Source organism: Epinephelus lanceolatus, chromosome 6, assembly GCF_041903045.1.
Source record: "Epinephelus lanceolatus isolate andai-2023 chromosome 6, ASM4190304v1, whole genome shotgun sequence".
Lineage (NCBI taxonomy): Eukaryota > Metazoa > Chordata > Actinopteri > Perciformes > Serranidae > Epinephelus > Epinephelus lanceolatus.
In genome coordinates this window covers 3,235,022-3,257,929 of record NC_135739.1, presented here as the reverse complement: position 1 = coordinate 3,257,929, position 22,908 = coordinate 3,235,022, and the positions used below count along the sequence as shown (strand labels likewise).

Sequence of the window (22,908 nt, the reverse complement as noted above, 5' to 3'; positions counted from 1 at the left end):
AAGCCAAACGAGGACAGCGTCCATCTGTTGGAGGTGTAATTGTAACCACCAGCGGGGGAACACAGGGATTTTCTTGCCTGGGCACAGAGAGCTCAGCTCATTAAAAAGGCAAACGAGGCTGGACGTCGTCACAGGGCCAGGTTTTCTTGGATGCATGATGCAAGTGCCATGCAGCTGTGGATTTCTAGGGGTGAAGACCAGCTGGTAATTGCAAAGAGCTTGTTTTAAATCACAGGGGTCGTAATAGACAGTAAAAAGAAACTCGGCTAATTGTATATACTTTGCTCAAGCTTCTAGCAGACGTCTTTTTGCCCTGATCCGCTCCCCTTGGATCTAAATGAGTGCCTTGAGTGGATGACTGATCTTCTCTTCAGCCTTTCCAACTCGGGGCCATCTCTTTCCTCCCTGTTCCCTCTCCTTGCCTCTTTTTGGCAGACTTGGAGCAGAGTTGAGATTCTAAGTCTCTCATTACATAAATATTAACATTAAGAGACAAACCCAGGAGCGGCTTCCCACCATTCTGAAAACAGAGACTAACAAGCTTCAACGTGAAATGATGGTGTGCCTTTCCTTCCACGCTCCTCTCTCCCTCTCTCGTGCTTAATGTTTCTCTCATACACCAGTGTCGAGATTGAGTGCAGATGTGAAAAAAGTTATCACACAGTAGACTACATGACACCCCCCCCCCCCCCCCCCGATCCTTGAAAATCGCTTTTATACACACAGATGTGTGCGCACACATTTACAGCAACGTGCACACAGAGTCTTAACACAGATGCACAAATAAGCAGCGACAACAGAAAAGCAGGATCAGATCAAGCAGATAAAAAGGGCCAAAGCTTGTCCTCGGGATGCCATTCGCACACAAACACAACACCATCTGATTAGAATCAGACAGAGGGAGGCTGAGAGCAGGAGAGGCAGTTTACAAGAGTTTTGGAGACACAGCTGTAAGGGGGGAAAGTGAGAGATGGGGAGGAAGAGGAGGAAGAGAGGGCTCCTGAAGGCTTAACCGCTGTAGCTGCTCTTCTGCGAGCATGTCAGGGATAACAGCAGTTAGTCATGCACAAATCCATACTGCCTGGAACACACACAGACAGATGCGTGCTCAGAGGACCTGTGGTTAGAGGACACAGGCATTTTGTATGTGTTTACATGTAGCAGAACTTGTATGAAAACATTAAAATAGAAACCTGAGGCTAAGAGGGAAGAAACGTGCCACAATATATGAAGAAATCATCAGATATCTGCTCTTCTTTGCCAGTTAACTAAAAGATCTTTCAAATATATAAATATATTTGTCCATGTCTCACACCTGAACACATTAAAGTAAATGACAGTGCTGATAAGGACCCGACAAGCTCAGACTGCACCAGGAGGAATGATTTTGCCCCAGTAACCTCACAGCTCAGCTTTATCTGCCTTCCTCTGTCCCCTGCTCTCACATACCCAGCTGAAGCTCAACAGGAAGCTGCTCTGAAACCTACGCGGCATTACAATCAGCTCTTCCTACTTTTGAAAGAGAGAGCCAAACAAGAAAAATGAGGGGAATTGTGGGTTGCAATTAAAGAAAAAATGGTAAAAGCAGTTCGTGCCTGTGCCCCAGACTCAGCAAAAACACTTCTGAATTCAAGCAGATCTCATTTCCTTTTATTTCTTCTATATAAGAACCATGACGGTCATTGTTGAGGATGGGAAACTTAATGAGGCAGCTCTGTTATTCTCTTTTTCTGTCTTTTTTTCCATCAGAGTGACATCAGAGGTGGGCTGGGCCACTCCAAAAAATAGAGAGGGGAAGAAGAAGAAGAAAAAAAAAAAGGCAATCTCAAACTCCCACACCCTCATCCCCCTTCTCCTCCCCTCTCTTCCTCCTTCCCCTCCCTCCTCTAGTCTCCCCCATCCTTTGTGAAAAACTCAAGGCATCAGTCCTCAGAGCTCAGTCTGTTGAAGTGGCCGGCTATTGAACCATGCCCCAGCCCGGGCCCCAGGACAGCTGAGTCCACAGAGAGGAACACATCTTTGGGAAGTAGGCCTTTGGCAAAAAAAGGGGCTTCATATATATACTGTGATTTTCAGCTGCAGGACAGAGGGAGTGAGTGGAGGGGAGCAACCTCAGAAGACTGGAGACAAAGAGACAGAGAGATGAGTCCTGAGCACTGCAGCTCGGTGAAGACACAACACAATACACACGTGAAACTATAACTGAAGGAAACACACCCCCACTGCTGGTAACACAAAGAAGGTAAATGCTGCCTGAGTTCATTCTGTTTCCAAGTTTGCTTTTGGAGTGTGTGTCAGCATGACAAAGTGTGTGTGTGTGTAGGTGTATGTATGAGAGTCTGGGCAGCTGTGAGAGCTCTGGCTGAGAGGTTGGAGAGGTTAAGACGTTTCGTGACTGGAGGCTCCGGCTGCAGACAGAAACATTTAGCAACGCTTCTTTGGCTTTCCTCTGGAGTCTGAGGCCTGGGATATATACTGTGTACGCATGCTGAGAACTGCATCATGTGTATATGTTCAAGACGTGAGCAGGTCAGGGATGTTAAGGGTGTGTGGGACGCCATCTGTGAAGGCAAAATACAGCAATGCATTTGTTAAGGAATGTGCTTGGTGATTTTGGCATGTCTATTGTGTCGAGGGTAAAGTTTAATAAAAGAATATAAAGAGAAAAACGCCCAAAATAATGAAAATGTGCTGCAGGAGACTCAAGTGTTTTCTTAGATGTAACAAGGAGAAATACTCCAGCTGTGAAAACTTATTTCTGTTTTACACTACGCCCAACCTGAAGATAAACACATAGCCAAAGACAGACAGAAAAAAAGAAGAGAAAGAAAAGTAGGGCATTCCAGTGAAACACTTGGGGGAGGCTGATCTGATCAGATGTAGAGATTCGAGCTCTGGAGCCAGGCTTGTTTATTTTTTCTTGGCTTTTGGTTTCCTAATACAGCACCATCTGAGCCTGGCCACTAACAGGGGTGCAGGGATGGAGGCGAGTTAACCCCGTGGAATCGGGGTTAGATCAATAATATTACGCCTAATGAGGCGTTGACATGTCTCTCAGCACATGCTTCTCCTTGTTACATATGAGGGTCCTGAGATCAGACGCTGAGGCGCACAGAAAACACACTGTAGTTCGTGAAATCTGTTAACAGACTCTGAGAGAAGTCCGTTCCACAGTCGTGTTAGGGAGGGAAAAAAGTGATGATACGATGTTATCCAACCCTAACCACATCCTCTATCAAATACACCCTGTGGATACAAGACACTTGAGTCACAACCTTGCCATGATAGCAAAAGCTTTGAACACTAACAGCATCAATCTGGTGCACTTCCATATCACCGAGTCACAATTATCCTCAAATGTTTTCACTTAGGGTCCGGGCCTGTTGGTGGGATCTGTGGAAAATATTCTGTTCGCTACAAAGCCACATCTGTGAATGCTGTAAACGACCATGAGAGGGAGGACAGTGCAGAGTGCACACACACACACACACACACACACACACACATAAGAGAACACACACTCTTTGAGCTTCAATAAGCTTGGAGAAAAAGTCAAAAATGAGGGAATGGCAAAAGGCTAAGAAAACATTTCTTGAGCTTGCTGGTTTTTCCCGTAATAAATCACAAGATCAATACCTTCAATAACTCAGCCTGGAAAAGAAAAAAAAAAAAGAGAGCTGAAAAGATAAAGAGAAGGAGGGAGCAGCTGTCTGACGAGTATCCAGAACATTCTGTGCTGCAGCGGCGGTGCTTGGCCCTCGGGTTCACCTGAAATCTGGCCTCATGGGCGACAGGGCCTGGGAGAGAGCTTTAAATGGGTCATTACAAAGCAATCCACACATATTCTCTTAACCCTCACCTAGGACTTTAAATCACAGCAGACTTTCTGTTTGATGTCTTTCCTATTTTAAGTTTTTAACAGACCCTGGAACAGCCAATAAATAGCGGTCAGGTAGTGCGTGGAGGGCTGTCAGAGCCAGTTAAACGCTGACTTCATCCATACTGTCACAGACTATGTTGTAACACAGCAGGAGACTGATAGCTCGCTCAGCCAGCACCAGCCAACTTGTGTTTTTTGAGCGGGGGGGGCAATGGGCATGCGGCCAATCGTATCTCACTATGTGACCTGAGGCTGTGTGTGGACCCTTCGCAGACACAGCTAGGCTGATCTTATCAGTGAGACGCATATAGAAGCAGATAACACACACTGGATACAGACACAGGCCTGTCTGAAAACACTGCTGTTACGCCGCACTGACCACATGTGGTTAAATCCAACCGCAGCACAACAAGCCGGACACATTGGATCTCTTAACTCAAATCTACATTATGAGCTACAGGGCTGCCTGTAGAACTACTGGATTGGGCTTTAGAATAACAAAAAATGACTGTGAGGGGGGAAAAAGGAGGAAAATTCAAAGACAAGTCTGCAGCTGTTCTGTGAAGCTCATTTGAAATCCCCCTAATGAGAGCTTGGACACAGTTGAATGGACAGGTCACCATCGGGAGGAAGAGGTCAGCCTGGAGGTCAGGACAAATTGACAAGAGAAGTAGAGGCATGTTACTAAGTAGAGCCAGTGGGCAATGAGTGTGTGTGAATTTACGTGCTCTTCCTTGCTGATTCAACTAATAGAAAGCACATGCAGGAGGAGGTAGGAGCTTAAGGTGAGGGTGTGACTCAAGGGAGAAAATAAAACTGGGGAAAAGTTGTGACTGATCTGCTCAACCTGAAAATGTACACCATCCAGCCAAACAAACATTTATATAAATGCTGTAAAAATTTTAACACTCCTTCCTCCTGGCTCTCCTCTCTCCCCTGACCCTCCTCCAGCTCTTTTCTAATGCGTGAAACCTTCGTGGCAGCATGTGCTCCTTCAAAGCCAAAGTGTCACTTTACCAGTTTAATTTAATCACAGGAAAGCCACCTGAAAGGAAAAGGTAACAGCTAATCTGTCAGCCAGGGTAATAAATTACTGGGGTTAGTGTGCCTGCATGTATCACTGCGAGTGTGTAATAGGAGAGCTGTGTTTGTGTTGAGGGGCAGTGGCTGTGTGTTTGCTCTGGGGGGGGGGGGGGTGGTGTAAGAGGATGAGTGTAGTGACAGAGAAGGGAGAGTTGAGAGTCCTTATCTTGACAAAGTATGACAGATATAGAGGGACGGCCTTACATGAACTCTGTTCCCCTGGAGACCTCAAACATAAGAACTATGTGTTTGTGCATCTATGTGCATTAAAAAAAAAAAAAAAAAAAAAAGAAGAGGAAGAGGGGGAACACGCTCTCCTGTTTTCCACAAAGGCCGATTGATTGCAAGGGGTTGTGGAGCGGACGGGTGGAGGCGAGGAAGGGTGGGGCTGCACCCTAATCCCACATATAGACCTCTGACCCCCCCAGCATCAGCCCACATGTTTAGAGTTTCACTACAGAGGAAGAAGGAAAACAGATGGGGGACGCTGGGCGGAGTTTGGGGGCTCCCTCCTCAGTAGTACAGCATCATGAAGGGAGACAACTCAACAGCTAGAGAGCAGGAACCACTAGAGGCATTTCATTTGAATGGTTCTTCTCTAACCACCGGCCTTCCTTACCAGAGCCACTTCATCTAACAAAACGTCTTCGCTTTTCCACCCCATCCTTCATTTTTTTATTCTAGCAGGCGGCACCGTTCTCAATAAAAAGCTCAAGTTATAAATGCAGAGAAAATCCTATTCTAGCTTTTAATATTTCCAACATGCACGGTTTAATGAGGAGATATAAAACAACTCCATTATTACTGCGCCGCGATGTATTTCCTATTCCACTGTGGTAGCAGCATTTAATCTCTGTAATATTTCTTTAATTTGTTTTATGAGTTTTCCCCTTGTTTTTATGCTGTTTTTAAGAATGTAGTGTTGTTTTTGTTTTCATTAATCGTTTCATAATGTCAGTTCTTTTACTGCTCCCATTCATACTGCGTTCACCTCTCCAGCCCCCGTCCTCGATAGCCTCCCATATTTCTTCGCGCTTATCTTTATTCTGTCCTTTATTCCCAACTAGTCAGATGTTTCCTCACTCGGCTGTCACTTCTCCTTCACTCTCCCACAACAATTGTTTCAGCGAGCACAAAAGCATTAGTCAATTTGTGTCTTTGAAGGACAGAGCATATGAGTGGTCATGTAACTCAAAAACGGTGGCTGGTGACATCATGTATGGATGAAAGGCTGCGGCGGAAGTCGGTCTCTGGCTGTGCACCAACAGTAGAGCTGGCTGAGCTCCATGTTGTCATGTAAAGCAGCGCTGCTGTTTATTGTTGCTCCAAATCCAAACCCTCCTCTCTCCTTCACACATCCCTCGTCTTGTTTTTACTTTTCTCTTTCTTCTGTCCAGCGATGATGTGTTGTGTGTTTTAGGGCATTTTGGACTTGTTGTGGGAAAGTCTGAGGACCAGATGCGGGAGTGGAAGCTGGGGATTTTGAGGCTTGGAAATACATTGGCTATGAAAATATAAATCAAATTCTCTTTCGCTTTTTGAACTGCAATCCATCAGGCTACAGACTGACACATCAGAACTGGTAAATCTCTGTAGGAGACCAGGTCTGAAATTCAGCTCAGAAACCCGTACAGCAGTCAAACCTCACTTCTGGCAGGATGACAGTCTGAATCTACATTATGGGCTCGAGTTCATGCTCCTCACCTGATACATGCATCAACAGCCCAGTGCACCACATGTACCAGCACTTTAACACAACAGATTCTGAGCGCAAAGCATCAGGAAAGACTCACTATCAAGTTTGATTATCTGACTCTACTATCTGCTACCATCAATAAGACTCTGTGCCAGTTTAATATACCCTTTGTCCACCAAAATTAGCACATACATGCAGGTTTTTTAAATGCAGGAATACCCACTAAAACTTGGCAATGGCCTTGTTTCCCATTGCCAGTAAACAAGTATACTTTTCTGTTTTGTTTCTGGTGTGTCACATTTAATGTCAAGAATGCGCCAGAAAACCCATTTAGCAAGCAGTAGTGAAATTGTTACGGTGGTTACTTCTTTTCTATATCTGTTTCCCTCTTTCAAACTTTGTGCCGACTAATTTCAAACTATGTTAGGCGCTGCTTGGACGGAGAGGGACGGAATTTGTGGTCGTGACAAAGAGTTGCGAAAGTTGTTGACGGTCATGCTAGAAAGGAGTTCTGGATGTTATGTTTCCATCACTGCTAATCAGAACTGGAGCTGATAAATACCTGTGACTGCTGCAGTCATTTGTCCCAGTATGAATGCTGATTGATACCTTTCCCACTTAAGACAAAAAGCAAATTAATATGTCCCTTTCCCACTGGACAAAAACCTGCCAACATCCACTAACATCTAGCATTCACTCCCAGGACAAATGACTTTTCATTAGTCACAGGTATTTATCTGCTCCGGCTCCAGACGGCCGTGATGAAACCATGACGCGCTAATTTTTGCCCCTTCTTTTGCACAATGCAATGACACAACGCCACAAATACAATGTGTCTGCGTCCAAGCAGTGTGCAAACATTGTTCAAACTGAAATGGTGCCAAGTTTGAAAAAGCAACTGAATAAGAAACAGTAAAAACAAGAAATAACCACCATAACTTTTTCCACTGGCCTCTATGCTGCTTTCTACTGTTTATTAACCCTGTTTGTGTCACAGAATGTGAAACAGCAGTGAAAAAGAAAGAAAGTAAGGTATACTCATTTACTGCAGAGCTGTGTACACTCAGAGAGGTCATATACATGCTCATTTTTAGTGGGAAAGGCTATTAGTGGGTTTTTTGTCTGGTGGAAAAGGGGCTTTAGGTGACCTAGCTAAAACTAATTCACTCCAATACAAGAGAGCTGCAATAAATCCTACTTACATGAGGGTTATGATGTTCTGTTTTTGTTGAAACTGTTTAGAGATGTTGATTTATCGAGTGTTGCGTCAGGATGCATTACTTTTACCTAGGTATCCTAAAAAAAACTGGCAACTGAGTGAATGTTACAAGGCTAATAAAACCTGTATGATAGTGACATACAACAAAAACCTGCAGAGAGCCAATTTTCCATGGAAGCATACCAATAGTTTATCAATCAGTTTAATAAGGAGTTTGCTTTGGTTCAGGTCACAAAATGATGTCTGCGTTCTTGGAGGAGTTTTTGCCAAAACATACAGAGTAACCTGAAGCCACCAGTGTGACATATGGCTATCTGTCTGAGGTAACAACCAACAGTCATTACGCTGTTTAACCAACGAGGCTAAACAAATTTGTCCTGTCTCGCAGTAATGTAAGCAGCCGTCTAGCTTAATGAGTTCTCTGGTCATTTCCTCTCTGACGACATGCAGAAAAGACTTATTTCTGTCTCCTGCTCGGGCGCAAACCTAATCACCATTAATGCACAACATCAGCTCATCAACACAGAAAACCAAGAGATGAAAGCCAGTGTCCTCGCTAAATATATATATATATATATATATATATATATATACACACCTCCACATAATTAAAGCAAGCTAAACCCAACCTGAAATAGTTGTGGGCTTTATAGAGGCACGAAAAGAGCAAAGGAAGTATGCTACAGATAAACGCTGCCTGTCCTTAGACTGTTCCAATAAAAGCCATGAAAATAAATTACACCACAGCACACACAGAAAGAGAGAGCCAGAAAGTGGGGAGTGAGGACAATTAAAAAGCCACTGTCATATGTCTCCTGACTATTAATAACTATTAGTGGGTGAGGACCCAGCAGTGCACTTAGGAAGACTTATGAAGCTCATACTGTTGCCAAAATAAAAGGCAGGCGGAGTTAGAGCTCTGCTCCAAATCCTTTATTCCACACACTGGTTTCACATGAATGTTACGGGATACAAGAGCTGTTTGTCAGTAGGGCTGAGCCAACAAGAAATTTAATAAATCCTACTCATATTAAGGAGAACATTGGTTTCAACTGCCTTTACTTGCTGTGCTGCTCACAGCCTATGACCTCCATATGTATCTGCAATCTGCTGCTTAAGTGATTTAGCTTTAACCTAAAGACCTGGAGACGAAAGAGGCAGAGGGACGTAAAACAGAGAATGCAAAGAGAAAGTAAAGTATTCAAAAACGGAAGGAAAGGAGGGTAAGAAGGAGAGGGTTTACACAGGCACAGAAAAGACTGCAAAAGAAGGAATACAAGTATTTAATTTAAGAGAGGCTTTGCCTCAAGTTATGTTCATGATGCCTGGCCAGGAAGGGAAAAAGGGCCATGACCCACTTTCTATCACTGTTGCAGCAGTCTCTTCCATCTTTAATCTACTAGTGTCTGTGCTATCCTTCTAAATCTTTGTTTCAGCCTCTCAGACTGTCGCTCCTCATCTCGTCCCCTTGTTCGGCCTCTGTAGAATCTGTGCACATAGCTCAGTGCTCCTCTAGGTTCTGATTGTAAGTAACATTCCTCTAAAGCACCTCATGATGCATTTACAGCTGAATAATAGTTAGAAACATGTGCGGGAAAATTGCTCATTCATGCCAAAGCACACAACACCAGACATGCAGTACATGTGAGCTAGACGTGAGCTTTGTCCAGGGAATGGAAATCAAACAACGCACACGCATCAAACTTGTATTAACTTGTCACACGCATACACACCGGAATTGCACAGTGCTTCCACTGTAAACTAAAACTGCATTCAGTAAACAAGCTGGTCTGTCAGATTTAAGTGCAGCCTGTCTCGTCAGCCATCCGTGGACTTAAATTATTTGTTGCTTGTTTTGTTGTTGAATGTGAAAAGCAGCAGATGTGAGCTATTGTTGGAGTAATGGCCCATTCCAGCTCTGCTGACCCATTACAGTTGGTGAAGCAGGGCAGCTGTACACATTGGTACAAACACAGAAGTTACACATACAGAGAGAATCCAAATTTCCCATCTACAAAACAAAAACACAACGTATTGGCATACCGACTGCAACCACAGAATATGAAGGCATATTCACATGTATGATATTTACGCCCACAGGTGAGCAACTTTATGTTTTCCACTCAGTAGCGCTCCCCGTCCCCAAACACTTCAGCAGTATTTAGTTTCAGTTTGTTTGGGGTAGAAAAAAGAAGCCGCTCTGCGTGCTCTGAGGAGACGCTGTAAACTTGGTACCTTCAACACACACTGGTGACCTCTTCACGTTCCCTGGAATGTCTTTGATATATTGCGGTTCCATGAAAGAAGCTAGGCCCCTCGTACTCTGAACCACCACCCAGGAGGAAATCAGACTCCAGTAGACAGGAAAGAAAGGGAAAGGAGGAAAAGAAAAGGATAACAAGAAAGAGATGGGAATTGAGGAAGGTGATGGCTGATGGATGAGCTGTAACGCTGCCCGTCCTGTTCATGCTAAGGGGACATGTAGATGATGTTGTAGATGATGTTGTATATGGACACTTTATGGAGCTTCCAGCAACAGCAGAAAGCCAGTCATAGTTTGGAAGAGAGAACTGATACTGCTGACGCTGCTGTTAAAGTCATTAGCAGCTCTCACTGAGGTCAGCAAGGATACAGTACCTGGTTACGCTGTCAGACACATCGGCTGCTGGAAAAACACACGACCATGAAACTGAATAACGTCTCTGGATAGTCATGCACACACAGCATTCAATCATACAGATGGACACACGAGCTTAAGCATACCAGTATGATCTGCATATCTGCTGTACTCACTGTAATCCTGTCCCTGCTCCACATTGTTCCAAGTGACAGAATTGCCAGAATTCCTAAAGAACCACAATGGCGTCATAAGGAAGACACACAGGGCCTGAGTTTCAGGGTGGAGGTAGGACTTAATGATGTGGCACGGAGTAAAGAGTGGCTGAGGAGTGATGAAGTGGATTAGGAGGACTAGACTAGTCTTGGCTTTGTGCAGGCCGAGGCCGGGGTGTCAAATGGAGCAGTGTGTGCATCTTTGTAAGTGTTTTTGTGCTGGTGCATTGATGAGAAACAGAACTTGAATCAGCAGGGATAAGAAAGAGTCGAGGGAGTGCCAGCATTCGCCCCTCAAATTAGACAAGGCTGAAGACAACTTTGCACACACAGTTTTCTTGCCTCCGTCTCACACTCCTGTAGTGACTGCCTCTCTGCCTGTTTTCTTTAAATTGTTCAAGTGAAACACAAATACTACCTCCTACTACACATTCCCGCTGGATGAATGGAGCCACGTGGAGCAGTGGGCGCTCAGCAGTGAGCATATTTAACCTGTCTCACAGGAAGCTGCATCGAGGTCAATGTGTTTTACTGGGAGGGGGGACACTATGCGCACACACACACACACACACACACACACACACACAGAGCACTGTTGTACAGGACAATAAGGTTAGACCTCTGAGCAGGAAGGAGGTCTTGAACGCTCCCAGAGGCCTTTTTTTTTTAGGAAATATTTCGAACATAAGGACATAAATCAAAAGCTAAGAGTTCCCTAAGCGATTTGAGTTTGAATCTCTGTTGTGTCCAAACACGTGTGAAGATAAATCAAGAATTAAAAAGCAATGACTGTTTATTATGCTTAGTTTGCATATCGACAGTGATGTTTGAATCAATGTTGGAAAGAAGACGCAGATGTAGAGAGGGAGATTAAAAACAACCTTGATGCAATACGCCCACATCAAAAGCAGCAGAGAGAGTGTATTTCATTCAGCTTTATTGTCTAATTGCATTGAAACAATACACAAGTGAAATCAAGCTTCTCTTAAATCCCATTTATTTTAGATCAGACGAAAAGTAGGCGACTTAACCTTCATTTCAAAGTTAACATTAAAAGAATATTCCCACCCTCCTCCTAATATAGTGACAACCCCTGGTGTTTCAAAGTTTGAATGCTCCACATGAGCTGTGGTCGTCACAGTTTGTGTTGGACAAATCAGCCATTTACACTGCAAACACAGGCTGTACTAACTCAGGAGCAGTGACTGCTGGGGGGCAGGAACCACAATATACCCCAGAAACAAATACTAGACACTAGGTTTAAACAGGATAGTTCTTGCGGTCAATACTAAAAACTTCCTGGATTTCTGGAACTCTCGCTGTGAGTAAGAAAGACCATTAAGGTAAAAACCATGCAAGACAAGAGGATGGGAATTTGCAAAAGAAACTAAAGAATCTAATTCCCAGAGTAAAGAAGGTGACGTAAGAGTGAGGGCAAGTACCAAAGATAAAGCCCAGCCAGCAGCCACATAACAGACCTCTTTAACTGAGGGGAAACCAACAGGACCTCAGAAAAATGGGGTGTCTGTCAGCGGTGGAACTAACCGAGACAGAAAGCAGACTTCGCCCCGTGGGCTGGACGGCCAATGTGTTCTCTCTTTGAGTCTTTCCACACAATCAATGCTGTGTGGAACAATGACCTGACAACTCTGCTACTGCACACAGAGTAATCACTTTTTTAAACAATTGCTGATTGTCTGTGAATATTTTGAAAAAGTGTCAAATACCTAGTCATTATAATCTTTCAGCAGTAAGTTCCCCTGCTCTGGAATAACATACAATCAACACTCCTGCCGTTAACATTCCCTTTGTTAGCCCTCTGTAAACAAAGAAATGTCTGTTTCAGAGTCCCAACTCTTCAGATCTTGTATTTTTACAGGGAGGCCTGGGGGGAGTTGGAGGGAGCGCCAGTAGCTGTCCATCTATCCATCTAACCAGCCAGCAGCTATGCAGGGGCTGATGTGGAGCCTGTGTGCCCTGCTCTGCCTCTCCCTGTGGGAGCAAAGTCACGGCGCGAGCTCCAGGGAAGCCCGGAGGACCAAAGAGGTTTCACTGAAGAGGAGTAAACGAGCCCCCATCAACCCTGATGCCAAAAAGTGTTCCTACACCTTCCTTGTGCCCGAGCAGAAAATCACAGGTTCAAAGGATAATTTCTTTTTTAATGAACTTTCAGTTATTCATCATATTGCTTCTTCTTAGTAATCTCCTAATCAATTCTTATCTGTCATCAGGTCCAATCTGTGCCAGCACCATAGGCCCCCAGCCAGACAAGGACAGAGTGACCCGTATGGACATTGCAGATGTGCGGGAGGTGCTCAACAAACAGCGGCGTGAGATTGAGACGCTGCAGCTGGTGGTGGATGTGGATGGTAACTTAGTGAACGAGATGAAGCTGCTGCGGAAGGAGAGCAGGAACATGAACTCCAGGGTGACCCAACTCTATATGCAGCTGCTGCATGAGATCATCAGGAAGAGAGACAACTCTCTGGAGCTGGCCCAGCTGGAGAACCGCGTCCTCAATGTGACCTCGGAGATGATGCGACTGGCTTCAAGGTACAAGGAGCTGGAGGCCAGGTTTGCCGTGATGGCCGGGGTGGTCAACAACCAGTCAATTCTCATCTCTGCATTGGAGGAGCAGTGCCTGAGGACACTGGGACGCAGTGAGCTGCCTGTAGTTCCCCCGCTGGTACAGGTGGTGCCACAGAATATACCGGTTAACAATCGTTTCACCAACGAGATACAGAGGGACAATAACAACCGGGCCTTTCCTAGAGGATCGCGCATGGACGCCCCTACTGCAAGCCCATTTGGAATTGAACCTCCGCCGCCACAGGGAACACTTACATCTGATGGTATGTACAAATTTTAAAGTGGCAGGAGATGATGAAATATAAGTGATTGAACACTTAGGTAATTGTACTTTAGTAGTTGTGTGTACCATTAATTAGGACAATTACTAAGGACTCTTTCTCGCAACAGTGGGTACTGCTGAGGCACAGTTGGCTAATCCTTGGCATGGAACAGAGGCGGTGAAATCATACATTCCTATGATTCCCACTTGGCTGCCTGTATTGGCTGCAGTGCACTGAGCATATGTACTAAATTAGTAGGATGTGGATTAGGCCTCTTTGAAGAGCATTAAAAGACTTCAGAGAACGGGAATAGATATCTACTGCGAGGTTTTAGTCAGATTTACATTCAGTCTGTGCACGGCATAAATCAGCAAGGTATGTACAAACATAGAACACATCTGATGGAGCACTCCGTCACGTCTCAGCCCGCTAGACAAAGCTATCAAATGAGATGGATGAGGCTGCTCTGAGCAAAGAGTGTCTCCAATGTGAAACCAATTTGCAAGGTTAGAATGCTACTTGGAAATGACTCCTAAAGATTGGTCAGGGCTGTTGTATTTTGACTGGCGATTAGATGATGGCGGGGAATGTTGACAGAGGTTATACAACCAGATGGTAAAATGGATGAAATCATCCGTAACATCCCTCAGACAAGAAGGGGAAGAAATGAAGATCTGTCTGAATACTGACACAGGAGCCACTTAGTAGGGTGACATAATAATGGATTACAGAGGAATGCTGAGGTGAGAATACCTTAAATCAAATATTTAAAGCTCTGGATAATTCTGACTCTTAACGACTCCATTTAAAGATATCAATACTATCTTGATATGTGGCGTTAGAGAAAGAGGGTGGTACCATTTAGCAAAGCAAGGTGCTAAACTACAAGAGCTACCTCTTAAATCACAGCATTTTAATGAAACATCAGCTCTCTGTTCCTGCCATACTAGAACATGTAACATGTTTTGCAGCTGAAAGGCAAAGGGGCCATATTTCAAAAGCCTCCATGGAGAAGAAAAAAAAAAAAAACTAAGGAAACACAGAGATGGAAAATAAGGGCGGTGAAGTGGTTTGGGGAGGTCAAATGGCAAGGACTCTGCTTGTAGATGAAAAAGGACTGAGTGTTCTCATAGTTATTTCTAGCAAAGCCCTTGTTGAACTGTAATTTTAGCATTGTATTAGTCAAATATAGCTCATTAGAACTGAGAGCTTCAATGTAATAATCCTGCAGCTCCACTGAGTCTCAGCTGGATTAAGTGTAGAGGAATACTTCACCAACAAAATCCTCATTTGTATATGAGTTACTCCACTTGTGTTACGTTGAATTCGTATAGAAAAATTTCTTTTCTCACTTGCCTCCAGGGTGAATGAAGAATCAAAAAATGGAAATAATTCTTGATGAATTAAAGTCATAGGGATTCGCATTTAAAGGTAGGATCTGGAGGATTTTCAAACAAAACAAAATATAGACATATACAAATGAAATCCTGCTTAATCATCACCTATGGGCTTCTACTCATGCGTGGTGGTGACTCTGTTTGCAGAGCTCCTGCCCTTTAACTGTATTTTGATGTTTTTGTGAGCTCGGACCGCTTCTGGGCGGAGATTTCCCCAGCCAATGAGAGAGCGCAGGTGCCGTGCCCGAGCGTGTCCGAGCAAAAGTTAAAACAGCACGTGATCTCATTTCTACTCGTCACATTTTGCCGCTTGGGCAGAAGCCCAACAGCAGCGGTTAACATCTAACACCAAGCCCCCCACCCCCCTACCATTACAAATAGATTCTAATTCTGTGGGAAACACTGAGTGCTCATAATGATGCACTCCAAATCCAGGATGGCATCACAACTATGTCTGCAATTTCCACTTGCCTCCTCAGCATTATTGCAAAAAATGCCCATTAACACTACATTTATCGCAATTTTTTGAAAAGCTGTCGTAAAATCAAGCATTTCAAGCCCACAAAAATCCTAAAAACAACCCGTGAAATCCTGAAGGGACTGTAATGCATATGTTCAGGAACTGGATTAATGACACTTGGACTATACTGCACATGTTTTAAGAGAGTTTGTTAACGGATGTTCTGATATAGTTTTGCTGATGTTAAACGCAGCCCCCTCAAATTCATCAAGATCTTCCCCTGGTTTTGGCTTCTTGATTCACTGTGGAGACGTCAAAAACAAAGTTTCCTTTATGAATTCAACGTAACACGAGGTGAGTTACTGATAGACAAATTATTATTTTGTAGGTGAAGTACGTCATTAAGCATTAAGCTGCTGCTTTCACAAACTTCCAGAATTTATTTTTTGTCTATGACAGAAACAAAGCTCTCTATCTGGACACCATGATTTATCTACAACCAAGAGAAACAACGGAAAGCCAGGGATGGATCATATTTGTTTTGGTTGCCGACACATCATCCGTCACCGTTTAATTTTCCGGAAAAGAAAAACAAACCTGCTGAAATATTTCTACCTCTTGTCTCCATAAAACATATTTATCCAATTCCTGGAGATAAGGATGCGTACTTGTACTTTGGAATGAATTCTTATGATATTATGAGTATACATGAATGAATATACACTTTCCAACAGATGGTATGTACCTAAAACAGAAAGGAAAATAGGTAAAAGTTCAACTCAAACACACGCCAAAAACCATTAATAGGCTCTCTTACATGTTTGTTCACTACTACTGTAAATACACATTGCCTGACCACAGTTTGGTCTAGCTGAGCCCTTTTAAACCACTATGGCTCGTTGACTTGATTTATTTTTAAGTTCGACCCCTTAAAGCTCTGTTTAGAAAAACTAACAAGATGTGGCAGAAGAGGAGAAAAGGCGAACATGTCAGAGAGCCCCCTCACTGACAGCTCTGATGAAGACATATCATTACTAGAAAAATACATAGCTTATGCTGGGGAGTTTTAGGTGTCTGTGCTGGGGTATTACACTGGGTCCCTATGTGCTCTTACACTCAGCTGAGAAAACCATCTTCTAAGGGCCTTTAGGCCCTGGAGGGCCCCACACAATGCCGGTGTTCATACTGGTTTAATACATATTCACACTGGGGAAAACAGAGGAAATATGCTGGGTTTAGGTTCAGCTTCTTCAGCTTTGGGTGCAGTGCTAGCACATGGCTTCACCCCAAGGCTACATGTAGGAGAATATTCATTTAACAAATGAAGTGTGCACATGAATGTTTGTGTAATTCTATAACGTTTGGATGGCCTGAGCAACAGCAGATGATTTCCAAAGAATGCAGCCACATTGATACATCCAGTCAAACCATGGCGTCTAGCACTCCTTCCCAACTTTTATCTTGTCTGCTGTCTAGAGCCCCTAGACTGAGGATGATGACTTTTGCATACGCAATAAAAAGGAAGACATCTTGTTCTGTTGAATGCGCAGTATGGTGCATTTGTTCAGGGAGCTAAAACTGACTGATTCATGCAAAGGATGGCTTTCAAGATCAAGAGTCAGTAACAAAATATATGAATGTACAAAGTACAAAGCGTTTATGTTTTATGGTCATTTCTGGGTTTTTACTGGCTGAATAAACCATTTTAACATTTTTGTTGCCCCAGGGGCAAAGCATTATCAACTACTGAACCCAAAACACTGAACCCATTTACACGTGTCTGTCACGCGGCTCCAGCTGACCGTCTGTGTTCATATTTCATTGCTGCCTATGTTACTTGTGCTCGAAGGTCAGAGGGCCCATTGGCTGTTGTGTCAGGGCAAAACAATGGACAGTCCCAGAACACTTTGTCCAACTCATTGTAAAATTGGCAGGTTACAGAACATTTGTATGCTGTCACCAAATAAACCACCATGTCCTACACTGATGACAAATTTTCCTGTTACGTGCTTGCTGGGGAAGCATCAGTTAATGTTTACACTACAAAGGATATGTGGTCAAATGCATCCCAGACATTGTAATCCTCAGATCACAATGCATCTTGGTGGTTTATTTATTATATTTAGTGCTGTCCACTGTGATCGGATCACCCAAGATGCATGTTAATTCCAGTAAACAGGCTCAGAATAAAAGAGGCTAAAGAGGTAAAGAGGCTAAGAATATTATCGAAATGCAAATTGGAATTAAACAACAGATTGTGAAAAAAATGCAATGCACAAGGATTTCTTTACATATTAAACAGTTGAAATCACTAGCACAATGTCTTCCTCTTTTTCTACAACCATCTTTCTGAGCACAGGTCCCTTCAAAGACTGTTACCAGGTGCGACAGGCAGGCCACAGCACCAGCGGGATGTACCTGCTTAAAACCGATGGCAGTGATCGGTTGATCCAAGCCTGGTGTGAACATGGCCTCGACAACGGAGGATGGACCGTGTTGCAAAGGAGGAGAGACGGCTCTGTCAACTTCTTTCGGAACTGGGAGAATTACAAGGTAAGCTGAGGAAACAGTGGGAGGGGAGGGGGCATGAGGGAGAACTGTGTGTTCCCAGCTTTCCCTTTTCTATTTCCTTGGCGACCCAGTCTCAGCAGTTCATTTTGAGGCCACTAAGCAAGCACTTGCTCCATCAATGTAAACAGCTTAGCAGTGGATTTCCTCACACTGAAATCACAGCCAAGAGCCTGAGCCAGGGACCTACATACAAATCTACGCAATCGTAAAGCCACGGTGGGCTGAGAGGGAAATACAGCTCAACCCCACTGGCAATGATCCCTTCATCTTTTTCTTTTTGTGCGTCAGCCTTTGTGATTGAGACGTGATCCAGGAGCTAACAGAGCGAGCAGGGGACAGAGGCGAAGGAACACTAAAAAGTGACACAGACACTAAGCCTGACAAAATTTACTGGCCTCCCGGTTTAAACTGTTTAAAAAAAAAAAAAAAAAAAAACATGGCAAAGACGAGCGTTTTCCTCTCAGTCATAAAATTTGATTTAGAAATCAATACTTACATGCTGTTTGGATCTAGAACAGAAATGTGTCTCTGCAGCTCTGCATTTACTGTATTCGACTATTCATTTAACTGCAGCCAAATCACCATTGCCGCTGCCATTCAATGAATTCATCTCAAGTGAGAAACCACAGATCAAAACCTTAACACATTAGTGTCTCAATGAGAAGCAGATTTGATTTCATTTTACTTGATTGCAGGCACCAGACTCCTTTAAACTCAACACTCTGCTAAGAAATCATATTAACCTCTCTCTGCTTTACTGTTTGTGTTTTTTGGACATGATTTGTGCTCAGTGACCGCAGAATAAAGAGAGATCTGTTCTTTCACTAGTTGGCTAACCCCACCACACAAATTAATACTGCACTTTGTTGGTCTGTGCTACACTGCAATGCAGTTTTAACATGAACCACAACTAACAATGAATAACAACATAACATGCTGTGGTGCATGTCCCCCACAGAGAGGCTTTGGAAACATAGACGGTGAACACTGGCTTGGGCTGGAGAATATTTACAACCTGGGGAAACAGGGCGACTATAAGCTGATGATAGAGCTGGAGGACTGGACGGGGAAGAAGGTGTATGCCGAGTACAGCAGCTTCCACCTGGAGCCTGAGAGCGAGGGTTATCGGCTGAGGCTCGGCACCTACCAGGGCAACGCCGGCGACTCCTTCAGCAGTCACAACGGAAAACATTTCACCACTCTTGATCGTGACAAGGATGCATTTTCTGGTAAGGGGGGATGCTAGATGACTCACAAATGCTTTTTGATTTCTTATATTAGTAGTCATATAATGACACAACTAGAGATGTTCACATACCATTTTTTCCTTCCCAATACCTATTCAGATACCTGAACTTGCATACTGGCCCATACCAAGTACCAATCTGATGCCACTGCCCTAAAAATGCCACGTTATTCCATTGCGTGTGGCCTCTGGAATCAGCGCTGTTCCGCACACAGCAACACAGCCTCTGACTCGTTGACACTCTCGAACCAGTGCGTCATGGGATAAATCTTGCATTTAGTAGACTTCAGTTAATGGCTAATGACGTCAGTGGCTCCTTTCAACAGGATTGAATGGATAAATGATCACAGAACAGCTAGATTTATTAGTAAGTCTGTCAAAAAACACTGCTGTTGTGATCGCATCAGAGTGCTTGGTGGAAATTGACAGCGGTAACGAAGCAGAGTCCATTTAAAGTAAGTTCCTAGACAGCTGTGTGCTGGAGATGTTCTGGAAATATTAAATCGAGCACCTTGATTTCATACACAACATTGACAACCTCAGGGGTTTTAAAGTTCATCACTAAATTACACGATGTCGGATCGGTGTGTGCACTTGTTTACTAGCCGTTACGCGATCAAGCATTTTAAGCAGTATCGGAGGCGCCTTCTTTTTCTGTCCATCACACTCATCTTGCTTTATGATGTGTCCCTCTCTGCTAGGTAACTGCGCCCACTTCCATAAGGGCGGCTGGTGGTACAATGCATGTGGCCAGACCAACCTGAACGGCGTCTGGTACAGCGGGGGAGTTTACCGCAGCAAATTTCAGGATGGTATCTTCTGGGCAGATTACGGAGGAGGTTTCTACTCCCTCAAGTCAGTGCGCCTCATGATCCGGCCGATCGACTGAAACGTCGGACTGCAGCTCCCTTCAAATGCACCTCAGTTTCCTTCCTTATCTTTATTTACCCATTAACAAAGACTGTAAAGGCAGAGCCGGGAATCCCTGCCATCCTACAACACTGCCTTGTAAAATACAAAGGAGGAAGAGACGGTGGCGTGTGTTATGGCCAGGCAATAATGACTGCAGCAGTCTGCTCAGAGGCTGGCTCCCAGGTTGACTTTGAGATGAAGACTAATGCCACTGCCCTCCCTAAGTAACTGCTCTCCTCCACCTTTAGTAATGGTCCGTCAAGCTCCCTTGGACCATGAAGTATTACTCTCAAGTGCCCTATTTTAGTCACCCTTGTTGAAACTCAGTATGTAATAAAAGGGAAATGGTCATTTACTAAAGACATGAGATTTCTTCTGAGCAGCTAATGAACGTAGTGTCGCCCATACCAAAGGGTACTGGATGTACGGGGATGTTTAACCATTGAAGCATGAAAAGTGATGAAATGTTAAAGTTATGTTGCCGATTAGAGAATCCAACAGTTAGAGGACAGGACTTGCCAAACCTACTGTCTACTCGTTCCTGTGTTTTGTCTGGACTTCAGGGGATTCATTCGACCCCAACAGAAAATGAACTGGTGCAACAGTGTGCTTGTCCAATGTGCATATGGCTGAGCTGGCTTTGGTATGTAAATATCTTTGGCTTTATTTGTGAAAGGTAATTTAAAGAGGTGTGATTCTACTCAGGCCAAATGTTCACAATATTGTCACTCTGCCATTGTTTGTTATTTATCAGTGTATTTATAGTAAGTATAGTCACATGGCCATTTTATATCTAGCCCCTTTTTTTATCCCATGTAGAGATACATTAATGACACTTGAAAAGAGGCGCGCGCACACACACACACACACGCGCACACACACACACACACACACACTTAGCCGACATAAACAAACCCACAGTGGATGTCTAGTTGGAAATATGAGACATGCACTTCCTGTTTTCATCAAATTAAATTCTTTTGTAAACACCGAATCGTCTTTCGCTCTTCACTCAGCTTCATATCAATGAATAGTTAAATGAAACTTTCAATGATCTCCACAGTGAATGTAAAACTTGAAATATTGCAGTATGTAAAACACGAGCTCAGCTTTTATCTGTGAAGAGAATGACACGGCCGTCTGAAATGAAACACTTCAAAGTTCTTTGATCTGATTTAAGTGCAATACATGCTGTCAACGCACTGATGGAGGTCAGAGGGATTTAATAATTAAAAGCAAGTGGGCAGAATAAAAATGAACTGTGGCCACCAGAGACAGGAGATTCAAGATCACATTATTCTTGTTAAGGAGAAGTTTGAAAGAAATATGTAAGAGGAGAAAGAGAGCTTTGCAGAGGCAGACTGGACTGTATCATGTTGAGGACAGATGTATATAACATGGAGGATATTAAATGATGCTGCTACAGAAAAATTTAGACTAAAATTAAAGAACTGGAGAGACAGCAAGAGTGATAAAGAGCTAGAGAAAGAGGCGGAGAGAAGGAGGGGAACATTCTTTCCACATAAAACTTTTCTTTCCCTACAATACAAAGGTATATCACGAAATTATGGCTCCCCTCTGGACCATTCCCTCGGAGGAGCTGTAAGTCAGAACAGATAGAAGCCGTCTGACGTAAACACTGCAGGAGAAGAAGCTCACAGACACATCGTCAACACATTGTAGCTCAGATACTCAAACACCCTGTGAGCCAACAAACCTGGCAGGTAGGCTTGCTGTCAGCCATCTAAAATACTGTATATCCATGCAGTCCAACAGAGCAGAGCAAGCTTTGTCTGGCTATACTACCTCCTGGACTGCAGGTGAGGGACCGGTGGTGAAATGAACATATGACACCTTCCAGTACCCCTGGTACTTTCCACTACATCCATTATTCCACACAGTTTTACTTGACGGGCTCTAGACTTACTTTTCCACTGGTAGCACTGGTGCTAAAAAGTTCTCAGCTGGTCGCACCAGCACCTTTCTCTTATAGTGCACTCACACTAGGCAATCGCATTCACGGAACCCATCAGCTGTATTCGCCGTCTGACTTCTGGCAGACGGCGATACAGCCTCTGGGGGCAGACCCCCGATTTTTTGGCATTTTGGTTTGATTTGGGCGGAGGAGGCGAATTTCTGTTTCCGACTTCTGTTTATATATAAGTAAATATGCTGAACCATTGTGATGGATTCAGAGTTTGCAGTGACGCCAATTATGTTCTGACTCATTAGTTCACTGCACGGACCGTTTAACCTGGCAACAACTGCAGCCGGCTCAAACGTGACTGGTCAATATCACGCTGACTACAAACAACCTACAACCGGAAACCAGGGCTCTTCCGCTCTTCTTCAAGAGGCAAGATCTCCGGGGTTTGCCTACAGACTCTACATTCACTGAATGTAGAGTCTGTATATAGACACTAAGGCAATGGTACCGTGCCCAAGCACATTTGCCCCCTAAAGTCCGGATTATTTGGCTAGTGTGAGTGTAAGTGTACCATGCTTGAGTACGGTACACTTCCCTGGCCCGGTACGGTTAAGAGGTGTGCTTAAGCACTGTACATTTGGTCACGCATGCGCACAAGGTTACGAACGCAACGCACGAAACGTGGTGATGACGTATGAACCATGCAACCATCCTTCCACAACAACAATAGCAATGGTAGCGTCGAAGGGTTCACGTTGGTCAGATGAAGAGGTCGTATCTTATCGTGATGACGTATGTGTCGGAGGCAACCATGCTTGAGTACACTTGGGCTC

The 22,908-nt window shown here is 44.0% G+C and overlaps 2 protein-coding genes across 9 annotated transcripts in view; one reads left to right on the top strand and one right to left on the bottom strand.

Moving 5' to 3' along the window:
• ralgps2 (Ral GEF with PH domain and SH3 binding motif 2) overlaps nt 1–22,908 on the bottom strand; it is a 104,766-nt gene that overhangs the window by 16,107 nt on the left and 65,751 nt on the right. The window lies entirely within an intron of this gene.
• Nucleotides 1,927–21,142, top strand: angptl1a (angiopoietin-like 1a). Its single transcript, XM_033621875.2, has 6 exons — nt 1,927–2,242; nt 12,590–12,847; nt 12,942–13,562; nt 17,779–17,972; nt 18,949–19,219; nt 19,938–21,142. The coding sequence occupies exons 2-6, from the start codon at nt 12,658–12,660 to the stop codon at nt 20,123–20,125; spliced, it is 1,464 nt and encodes a 487-aa protein (XP_033477766.1). The 5' UTR covers nt 1,927–2,242; nt 12,590–12,657; the 3' UTR covers nt 20,126–21,142.